Below are 10,772 nucleotides of genomic sequence, written 5' to 3' on the forward strand. Positions count from 1 at the left end.
ACTTGGAATGGGATCTCGCCCAACAAAACTATACAGATGACTGTCACAACCCGCAGGGTATTCACCTTGTGAAGTGACTCGAGACTGGACTGTCCAAGAATCAATCTCGCTCGATCCTTCCATAACAGGGCTGGAACCACTCTGACTACGAGGACTCGTACATGTCCATCCCCGGGCGGCAAGGCGCAGGCTTGGGGGGTAATTGTGTCGGATTTTACCAATTTTGGTGGTTGCCTCCCCAAGGATCAACCTCGTCTTCAAAAATCCACGTCGCCCCCCTAATGCAGGCAAAAAAACAATCAGTTAGATTTGGACCCTGGCTAACCTTCCAAGATAGCAAAGAGGCCACCACAGGCTTCTCTTCAGTCAAGTTCAACAATATCCTCGTACCTCTTCAGGCGCTCGTCTCTCCTCTGGGCCAACCCCATCTTCGACGGACGCCTCGACAAGGCCGACGGTGTCGCTTTCAGCAGCCACTATCACCAAATCGCATCGCCCCCAGTCTCAGCCTCACGCTAAGCCGGACATGTTGCATGCGCCCGAATAAGATAGTCGAGCCTGGGATTTGCTAAGGATTTGGATCCTAAGGCCCCCTCCGCTCTCCGAACATGGTTCTTCTCTCTCCTTCATTCCTATTACTTGCACCTTGCTTTTGCCTTTCTGGTTTGCTGTTTTCGTGAGTTCCGCTGGAGCTCGGCTGAGTCTCACGTGGAAGAGTCGGACACATCTTTGGAGGCTTGTCTTGCCGTGGTATCTATTTCTCGCGACCAAATAAGGAGCCTCGTGTTCGGCCGCTGTCTCTCACTCTCCTCCTCCCCTCCCTTTGGCTCTTTTCTCCTTTGACTGCCTACCGATAACATATGTACGTACATAGGAGTTAGGAGTACATGCCCTTGTCTCCTACAGCATTTCTTCGCTTCTACTTTTGCTACATTGTCTCGGCTATTTGTCTTTCAACTGAGTGCAACTAGTGCACCACACAGCATCATCCCAGCACCGACTCTAGAGCTCAGCTTTCAATCCGCATTGCAACAGGCGTTTCTCTCAGTTCGCTTGGTACAGACTTACACCATCAAGTTCTAAATCGCAAAAGCTTGTTTCGAAAAATTCAGCAGAAGGAATTGTTTGCTCATTGCATTGAGCAACAGACTCAATGGCGCCCACCATTTCAAATCTCTTCCCTCGACAAGGCTTTGGTGGCAATGGTGGCCCAGGCGATTTCGGCGACAGAGGCCCAGGTAAAGGGAGCGGAATCCCGATAGCGGCAATTATTGGAATAGTGATTACGGTTATCATCGTTGGGCTCATTGTTGGCTTCTTCATCTTCAGACACCTTCGACTCCGTCGCAACAGAGCCGCAAATGGGTCGATCAACCTCCGATCTGCAACATCCAACAACCCCACAACTGGCACGCCAGCAACCGACCCCTTGAAATACGGCGCCAGTAGTGGTGGGGGTTATACCGCCACGGCCGACCAAAACCAGTCCCTGCTGGGCAACGCAGAAGCACCTGCCATCGTGATGTGGGATCCCAACGCCTCTGACCACGGCGACATCGGCTCCACGCAGGACGGATTCGGGTACGATAACAACCTGAACCTGCAACGACCGGCCAGCGTCGCCAGTTTCTCCGCCCCGCCTCCGCGGTACGAGGAAGCCACCAACAGTACCGGAGGACTTCCCGCGCAAGCGCAAGGCGAGGCCGCGAGCTACTACAACCCTGCGGTATCGATGGTCCAGGAACGCGGGGCCAGTCTCACCAGCCAAGGCGAGGCCCAGGGGTCAAGAACACGCGCCTTGAGCGTCGACCAGCGTAGCGTCAACGGGGATCGGAGCCGGAGCATCTCGCGCTTCAGAGAAGAGGGCATGGTCGACGTCAGCGTCAACGTCGAGACGAAAAGCTGACGGGCCGTGCAGTTTGGCCGATGAATTCTTGTTTGGATGTTTTGGTTAGCCATTGACTTTTCGTCTACACACAGCCTGTTCAAATGTTCAATTTTCACTGTTTCAAGACGGCGGTCAAGTGCGGCGGGCATGACGGATGATGATGCCTCACTCACACCGTTAACGCCTGTATGTATGTATGTACTTACCTTACTGCCTTATTGGCACGGAGTTCCGGGGAAAACATCACCGAATATGATACCTTGATATCTTGATATACGCATGGTATGGTATGGTATGCTACGCCATGAATGGATCTACTCATGTATGGGCATGGAATACTTTGAATGCTCTGAATATGGTACAAAACTTCTTTTTATTTGCCAACACCTTTATGATTCCGTGCTCTATAAGGCGCTAATAAAAAAGCTGGTTGATATATTTTGGGGGTATCCTTTTTTCGGTTGTCCTCAATTTTCCCTGCTTCAAAAGGCCCAGGTCCGCACACCCGGTCCCTATCCAGCTCGAAACGCCTGCCTGATAGCGCCGTGACTTTTGGGTGCAAGAGAAACTGTGTTGGGTTGAGAGCATAAGATCTGGTGGTCAGCCAGCACTGGGAGTGGCGACGAGCTCAAAAGGTGCACGTTGCATGGAAAGAAGGGCAGAAACCCCAACATCAGCATGCACAGATTATCATGGTGCTGTCATCGCAGAACGCCACCAAGATGATAACGCCACAGTCCCTGCTTATTTCTTCACCTCTGGCTTCTTCTCCGAGTAATCCCTAAATAGACCCTGCATGTGCACGTTCGTGATCTTCTGGCCTCTGCGGACCTTCCTCTTCTCCTTCTTAGGTTTCACTGCCAGATCTGTCCGAGCCGGCTCTCCCGTAGACTTGTGATTCATCTTACGAAGCTCTTTGATTGTGTCCTCGACGCTCGGCAAGGGGATCTGGTTCCAAAGGTCCTTGAATTCTTGATCTAACGGCGCGTGGAGGGTAGGGTCGTCGATCCAGACCATTCGCGGGTGGTGGTCCTTCTTGTTGCGAGTTACGAGCAATCGGTGCTCGGTCTCGAGTTTGTCAATGGCGTCTTCAACATCGGCCCAGCCATCCTTCAGTTTCGACACCTGAATCCCCATCGCCGTCTCCTGCTTCTGCAGGAACTGGAGTAGGGAGTCGGCATCGGTGATGTTGTGCTCCGGCTTGAACAGGAAACTGTCTGTTTCCTTGTCATATGTGACTTTTGAGTTGGCGTTGAGGACGGCCAGGAAATGCTGGACAGTGGTCTCATCCCGTCTCTGGACGGGCAAGACAAAGGTGATCAGGTCAGAGGCTGAGATGCGCTCGGGGAACTTTTCGCGCAAGCGGCCAACGGCGTACACAGCGTTGGTGCGCACATCTGTCCCCGCCGGATCGGTCACCGGTGGTGCGTAGAAGGATGTCATATTCAGTGGCTGAGGCTATTCAGAGTGCGAATGTGCTTCTCTTTGTTTGGTGATTCCCCCTGGTTGCGGCGCAATGAGAGTGCGGGTGCGTGCGTGCGTGAGGGAGGGAGGGAAAGGGAGGCCTAGTCAAAGGATCCGCTTCCGTTTGCGGTAGAGAATCTATCTCATTTCGAAATAGCGAGCAGGTGACAGAGCGAGTGAGCCTGTCAAAGAAGACTGAGCATATGAATGAGCGATGAAGTTGGAGGAGGCTGATCAAGCATGTGAGATCCTCCGTGGCTGTTAAGTCATGCATGTGAGTTAGACGGGGGCGATAGGCGTGGTGAGAGGTGGGGTGGCAGGTAAAGCGAGTCTGAACGCCCCAGGTGCTACTACGGAAACGATTGGGCCACTAGGCTTACATAACTAGGCTCCTGCAGGCTAGCCGAACGCCTACAAGGAGATCCGTGGGAAAGCCCCCAAGTCACGTTCTTTCAGTTGCCCGCGCCGCCCGCTTCTGTCTGTTTAGAGATTCATTCTCGTGCATCTCCAATTTCATCTTGCCCTGCAACATTCCACCTCTCGCCATTCACCACGTTCGCTCCCTCTCTTCTTCTTATCCGTCGCTTGCGCAAGCAGCTTCTTGCGCCATGGTGAGACGGGCCGAAGTGACTTTCATCTCACCCTGAAGTTGCGCTTGTGGTGGGCGCATTCTTCACTTATACTTCATCTTTCCCTCCTCCGCCCTTGACGAAACAATTACGACGCTACAAACCCTCCATCATCACGATGGCAGCCGAAGTGGACGTTCGGGGCATCGCTGCCTTCTCCTCGCTTCCTGAAACGTCTCTCACGTCCCTCATCACTCAGCCAACGCCCGAGCTCGTGACTGCTCTTCTTCGCGCGATTGAGGCCAAGGTGAAAGAGTTTGAGCAGACCAAGTCTCAAAAGGTCAAACTCGAAATCGAACTCGAGACCGTTGTTCGGACAAGTGAGTCCAAGGCAAAAGTTTTACAAAACTCGCGCGACAAGGCCCTTGCGGAGTCAAGTAAACTGCGCGTCGAGTTGCAAACTTCGGGTACGATGATGATGATGATTCTCGCTATCCCTTGCGAGACTTGCTGACATGTATATCACAGAAAATACACGTTCAAGATTGGAGACTGAGCTCGAGCAATACCGTGCTGCCAAAGCAAATGAGAGTTCCGAAATCAACACCCTCACGTCACGTATCTCCTCCCTGGAAGCGTCCAACAGGGACACCTTGGCTTTGCTCGAAGCTAAGAATGCCGCGTATGAGAATATTTCCGAGGACCTTTCGACGCAGCATTCAAGGATCGCCGAATTCAGAAAAGAAATCAACCAATTGGAGCTGCAGGTGCAGGCCGCAAATGCGACCGTTGCGAGTGCGAAATTCAAAGAGCAGTCACTCCAGCAAGAGGTTGAAATGCTCAAGAAAAACAATGAATGGCTAGAGACTGAGCGGAAGATCAAGGCCGAAGAGCACACCAACTTCCGGAAGGAAAAGAATGCACGAATCTCAGAACTCTCAAGGTTGAATGAGCAGTACATATCTGAAGCCGAAACTCTGAGACGCTCCGAGACTTCGCTCAAACAACGCCTGGAGGAGCAGACGGCTAGGTTTGAGGAAACATTGGAGGAAATGCAGAAGATGCGAGAAGAAAAGATATCTGCCGAGGATGCGTTCAGAGTGGAACTGGAGAGTGTGAACCGTCTGGCTGAGCTGCAAGCGGCTTCTGCCGAGACAGCTAAACAGCGCGTCCAAGAGCTCTCTGCTGCTTTGGAGGAAGCCCGCGAGGAGGCTGCCGAAGAGATTGGCACCATCCGCGCCGAGGTCGAAACCGAGCACAATGACCGGGTCGCTGCTGAACAACGTGTGGCCGAACTCGAGGAGTCTCTGCATCAGATGTCAAGTGAACTCGAGCAGGCTCGAACGGCAAGACAGAGCACTCCTCAACGTGCAACCAACGGCTCAGGCATCACGACACCACTTCGACCTGGAACGCCTAGCGGTATTTTCTCTCCAGCATCCGTATCGAGAGGAAAGTCCCAGATGACCATGACTCAACTTTTCTCGGAGTACAAGAAGCTTGAAGCTGAGCTAGCCAGCGAGAAGCGTGCTAGAGAGCAGTTGCAGGAGAACCTTGACGCTATGGTCGACGAACTGGAAAACAACAAGCCTGAAATTGAGGAGCTACGCGCTGATCACGCTCTATTGCAGAGCGAAGTTATCGAGATGTCCGCGATTGTCGACAAGACAAACGCTGAGCGAGATACCACCGTGAAGGAGTTGAGGAACTGCCAAGGCCAACTTGAGAGCAAATCACGCGAGGTCGAAGTTCTGGCTCAACAGCTTCGAGACAAGGGTTCAGAAATTCGGTACCTTCTCGTCGAGCAATATGTGCGCGAACGAGGCGAAGCCCTCACTCGAGAAGATTTTGAGGAGCTGGAGAGACAGAGTGAGGCAGCAATGTCGCAGGACATGGCAAATCTCTCCGAAAATCAGCAACTAATCAACCAACGACTCATTGTCTTCAGAAACATCACCGAACTGCAGCAACAGAATGAGAATCAGCTGAAGACGATCCGAAATCTAGTTAGCGAATTAGAGAGCAACGAAGCGAAGGATCGAGAACAACAGAATCATGCTCTCAGCCGCGAACTAGAACAGGCTCGCGCACAAATTGCCTCATACCAGGACGAACTGAGGACCATGGTTGCCCAGACCAAGAGCTTCGTCAAGGAAAGAGACATGTTCCGGAACATGCTGACTAGGCGAGGTCACTTGCCTAGCCAGGTTCAACCGAACGACTTCTCCCGATCGTTGCCAGTCCCCAGTGGAGAGTCTCCAGCAGGCTCAGTAACTGGCGGCGAATCCGACTACGCCAAGCTACTCAAAGATCTTCAACATCATTTCGATTCGTATCGACAGGAAGCCTCGACTGACCACACTGCCCTCAAAAATCAGGTCGCCGAGCTGAGCAGGAAGAACTCTCAGCTGCAAACTGAAATCAGTCGGACTGTCGGGCAATTGACGGCTGCAAACCAGCGATATGAAATGCTACAAGCTAATTATAACTCTCTAAAAAACGAAAACAGTGAGGTCCAGAAGCGGTCATACATCGCCATGGAAAATGCTACCAAAAATGAGCTCAGGACCCAGCAAGTTGCTGAAGAGCTTGTTGAGGCGCGTAATCTCCTGGACAGCCTGCGCCGCGATTCAGCAAATTTGAAGGCCGAAAAAGACTTGTGGAAGAGCGTCGAACGTCGGCTGATCGAGGATAATGAATCTTTGCGAAACGAGCGAAGCCGATTGGACAAGCTCAACGCAAGTCTGCAGACAATCATCAATGAGCGTGAGCAGGCAGATTCCGAAACACGACGTCGACTGCAATCCCAAATTGAGTCACTAGAGTCAGAACTTCAATCAACCAAGAGAAAGCTCAATGACGAAATCGAAGGAACCAAAAAGACTGCTTTACGACGGGAATATGAGCATGAACAAGCGCAGAAGCGAATCGATGACCTCGTTACCAGCCTGAGCACGACGAAAGAGGAATTGGCATCGGCAAAGACGGCTAGAGACCATTTGCAAGCCAGGGTTGATGAGCTCACGGTGGAACTCCGGTCTGCTGAAGAGCGCTTGGAAGTGCTGAGCAAGCCCGTAGAACCTACAACAGAGGCAAGCGGTCCCGAGGACAACGCTTTGAGCAAAGAACAAGAACTTGCTGTGGAAGTGTCGGAACTCAAGCGTGATCTTGAGCTCAAGGTTTCGGAACTTGAACGTGCCAACGAGCAGGTGGAAGTCTACAAGAACATTAGCCAGTCGAGCGAAGAACGCCTTCAAGAACTGAGCGAAACTAACGACCAGTATCGCGAAGAAACAGAGGCTGCCCTTGCTGAGAAAGACGCAAAGATCAAGGATCTCGAGCAACGTATCGAGGATATCTCCGCTGAACTCAATACCACCAATCAAGAACTGTCACGCCTGCGGGACGAACAAGCCGAGTTTGGTCGAAAACTCGATGAGCAGAAGGCAGGTTTCGAATCCGAGATTGAGCGGCTAAAGGAAGAGGCGGAAAAGAGTGCAGAGCAAGCTCAATTCAATCTTGAGGCTTCGAAAATTCAAGCCCAAATTGCCACAGAAGCTCAACAAAACTATGAGACTGAGCTGCTGAAGCACGCCGAAGCAGCCAAGACACTCCACATAGTCAGAGACGAAGCCAATCAACTCAAACTACAGATGGTTGACCTGCGAACACAAGCCGAAACGTCCAAGGCCGATCTTGAGAAGAAACAAGCCAGTTGGGAGGACATGAGAGAGCGGTATGAGAGAGAGCTTGCAGACCTCAGAAAACGACGTGAGGAGCTCGCCCAGCAGAACAGCCTATTACACGGTCAACTTGAAAGCGTTACTCAGCAGATTACGGCTCTGAAACGTGATCGTGCAGCCCTGGCGGAAGACGTGAATGGAGAAGCGCCTGCCCAGCCCTCTGCGGAGCTTGACAAACTGCAAGAAGTCATTACCTACCTCCGGCGGGAGAAGGATATCGTCGATGTTCAATACCAGCTCTCGGTCCAAGAAGCCAAGAGGCTACGGCAACAGCTAGACTTTGCACAGTCGCAACTGGACGAGACGCGACTGAAGCTCGACCAACAACGACGATCTGAGGCCGATGCTGAACGCAATGCTCTCAGCCACAACAAGCTTATCGAGACTCTGAATGAGTTGAACCTGTTCCGCGAAAGTAGTGTTACGCTGCGAGCAGAAGCAAAGCAGGCCACTCAAGCATTGGCCGAGAAAACTCGACGCGTGGAAGAGCTAGAAGGCGAAGTTCAGTCTTTGCACGCCCGTGTTGCTGAGCTGGAGAACTTACTGGAGTTGAAAGAGGGCGAATTGAAACTGAGTCAAGAAGACCGGGACCACTGGCAACAACGCACCCAGAATATTCTCTCCAAATACGACCGTGTCGACCCAGCCGAAATGGATGCTCTTAGAGAGAAGATGACCTCCCTCGAGCAAGAGCGTGACGAGGTCCGGGTAGAGCTCGACAAGGCCGTTGCCGAACGCGACGAGGCTCGTACAGCGCTTCAAGCACAGATCGAGAGCACACAGGCAGCAGTCGACTCTGCTAAAGGCGAGTTGAAGACGAGATTGGAGACGCAGTTCAAAGGGGTTCTCAAAGAGAAAAACAATACGCTACGCGAAAGAAAGGTCGAGTTTGACGCCCTCGTGGCCGAACGAGATGCGTTGCACACAGAGCTAGATTCACTGAAAGAACAACTCGCAGCCACTGAAGCACCTCCTCTCGCGGCACCAGTTCAAGTCAATGGCGAACATGCGGTAACTGACGACGCTTCAGCTGTGAGCGGTACAACTGGCGCCGACACAGCCGTACTGGCAGCTAGGATCAAAGAATTGGAGGAGTCGTTGGCAGAGAAGACCAAGGAACTGGACGAATTGAACTCTGCACAGGAAGAGAGATTCAAATCAAGAGTGGCAGCTAATGAGGCCATCCTCAATAAGCGGCTGGCCGAGTTTAAGCAACAAGCCCAGCAAGCGAAAGTGGCTGCTCTTGAAGAGTTGACGGCGAAGCTGAATGCCCAGCACCAACAAGAACTTGAGACGCTCAGAGCTACGTCCGTGCCTGTTGCCAGCGAGCTGCAGAAGCCGTCCGAAGAACCAACAGGCGCCCCTGCTCCTGTGACCAACGGCGAGATTCCTGACGAGGTGTTGCTGTCTCTGTCGGAAGAGAAAGTTAAGTTACTCGTGAACAAGAACGAAATTGTGCGACGCATTGTCCGAAACAACATCAACAAAGGATTAGAGAAAGAAAGGGAGAACATTCGGAAAGAACTAGCGGCATCCCAGAGCTCCCAGAACGAAGGGGCTTCTGCGGGACTGCCTGAGGACATGGAAGAGCGGCTCAAGGCCGAGAAAGAAGCGGTCATCAAGCAGAAGGAGGCCGAGTTTGAAACAGAGAAAGAGGCTTTGATCAAACAGTATGAAGAGAAGCTCGCTCAGGAAAAGCAAGAAATGACCAGCAAGCACGAAGAGGAGCTCAAGAATCAGAAACTCCAGTTCGACGAAGAGTCGGCGAAGAAAATCGAAGAGCAAGTCAGAAATGCTGAGCAGTTGGCAGAGAAGCGAGGAACTGTCAAACTTAACATGTCTCAGAACAGAGCAGCTCTGGCAAGTGCGAAACTGGACGTGGTGAGAAAAGCAGCCGAGGAAACTCCTGAAAAGCCGGTTGGGGAGGTGTGGCAAGTTGCCAAAGACGCCAAACCCACAGCCACGGGCACTCCAGCAGCACCAAAGCCGGCTGCTCCTCCAGCTCCTCCAGCTACTCCGGCCACTCCAACCGCACAGAGCGCCGCGAAGCCAAACGTCCCTGTCAAAGCAGATGAGACGATTCAACCTCAGAATGCGGCTCCCGAGCAAGTAGCAGCAGCAGCCCAACCTGCTTCGCAGCAACCTAAGCCAAACCCACCCCCGCAACCTGCGCCACAGGCCAGTCCTGCTCAATCTGCTCAACCGCCTAAGGCCGCGCAGCCTGCTCAGCCTGCTCAGCCTGCTCAGCCCGCTCAATCCGCTCAGTCCGAACCTGCAAAGCAGCCTCAACCCGGGGCGGCCTTGATGCACCAACTTCAGTCTGGTATTCCACGGGGTGGATCGAATCGTGGTCGAGGAAGCGGCATCCCGAGAGGACGTGGAGCACCCCGAGGCGGCCGTGGTGGTGGCCCAAATGTGCACACCGGCGGTAATCAACAGACAGGCCGAGGTGGAGGGGCCAATAGTCCGAACCGAGGAGCGTTGAACCCGCAAGCCGCTCAATTTACTCCCGGTGGTGGAAACAAGAGAGCTCGAGAGGATGGTGAGATTACGGATAATGGTGGGCAAGGGAAGAGAATCCGTGGCGAGGGAGCTGCGGCACAATAGCGGCTTTGCAAGCTCAAATCCTCTGCCAAAGGAGTTCAACAATATACGGATGACGGCCTATTGCATGTTAATGGTAACGGCAGCCGCGGGCTGGGTCTCTGGCATCTGATTAGAACAAGGAAAATGGGCGAGAGCTGAAGAGTATTTCAGCCCGTGAAATGGGAAATGGAAATGGGTATGCATTGGGGGAAAGAGTGTCTACTATGTTCTGTACAATAAAATCTACGGGCTCGCTTTGAGCAGAGGTTTTCTACCAGATTTTCAATCCAATCATTAAGGGTCTTCAGGAAGCTAGAGGTGTCTATACACACGTGCCCGGTACTTGTATACCTCGTATAGAACTCGTAGAAGGATATTTACCCACTGTCGGGAACCCACATGTCCCACCACCACCACCACCACCACCACCCCCACCACCGTCCCTTATACACAACTCCGAGCCCACGAACCAAAGAGAGAACCCATACGAATGCTTACGCATAAAAAAAAAAAAAAAAAACA

General features: G+C 52.5%; 3 protein-coding genes across 3 annotated transcripts; 2 read left to right on the top strand and 1 right to left on the bottom strand.

Moving 5' to 3' along the window:
- Positions 1-1,153: 1,153 nt before the first annotated feature.
- AYO21_10042 (hypothetical protein) lies at positions 1,154-1,906 on the top strand (the record flags this gene model as incomplete). The annotated part of the gene is made up of 1 exon (XM_022659967.1): positions 1,154-1,906. One exon carries the CDS (start codon positions 1,154-1,156, stop codon positions 1,904-1,906), a length of 753 nt encoding a protein of 250 aa, XP_022507760.1.
- A 726-nt stretch (positions 1,907-2,632) lies between these two features.
- On the bottom strand, positions 2,633-3,331 carry AYO21_10043 (hypothetical protein; the record flags this gene model as incomplete). Its single annotated transcript, XM_022659968.1, has 1 exon — positions 2,633-3,331. The coding sequence occupies one exon, from the start codon at positions 3,329-3,331 to the stop codon at positions 2,633-2,635; it is 699 nt and encodes a 232-aa protein (XP_022507761.1).
- A 768-nt stretch (positions 3,332-4,099) lies between these two features.
- AYO21_10044 (hypothetical protein) lies at positions 4,100-10,271 on the top strand (the record flags this gene model as incomplete). The annotated part of the gene is made up of 2 exons (XM_022659969.1): positions 4,100-4,388; positions 4,450-10,271. The coding sequence occupies 2 exons, from the start codon at positions 4,100-4,102 to the stop codon at positions 10,269-10,271; spliced, it is 6,111 nt and encodes a 2,036-aa protein (XP_022507762.1).
- Positions 10,272-10,772: the final 501 nt, after the last annotated feature.

This window comes from Fonsecaea monophora (assembly GCF_001642475.1).
Source record: "Fonsecaea monophora strain CBS 269.37 chromosome Unknown Scaff108, whole genome shotgun sequence".
Taxonomy (NCBI): Eukaryota; Fungi; Ascomycota; class Eurotiomycetes; order Chaetothyriales; family Herpotrichiellaceae; genus Fonsecaea; species Fonsecaea monophora.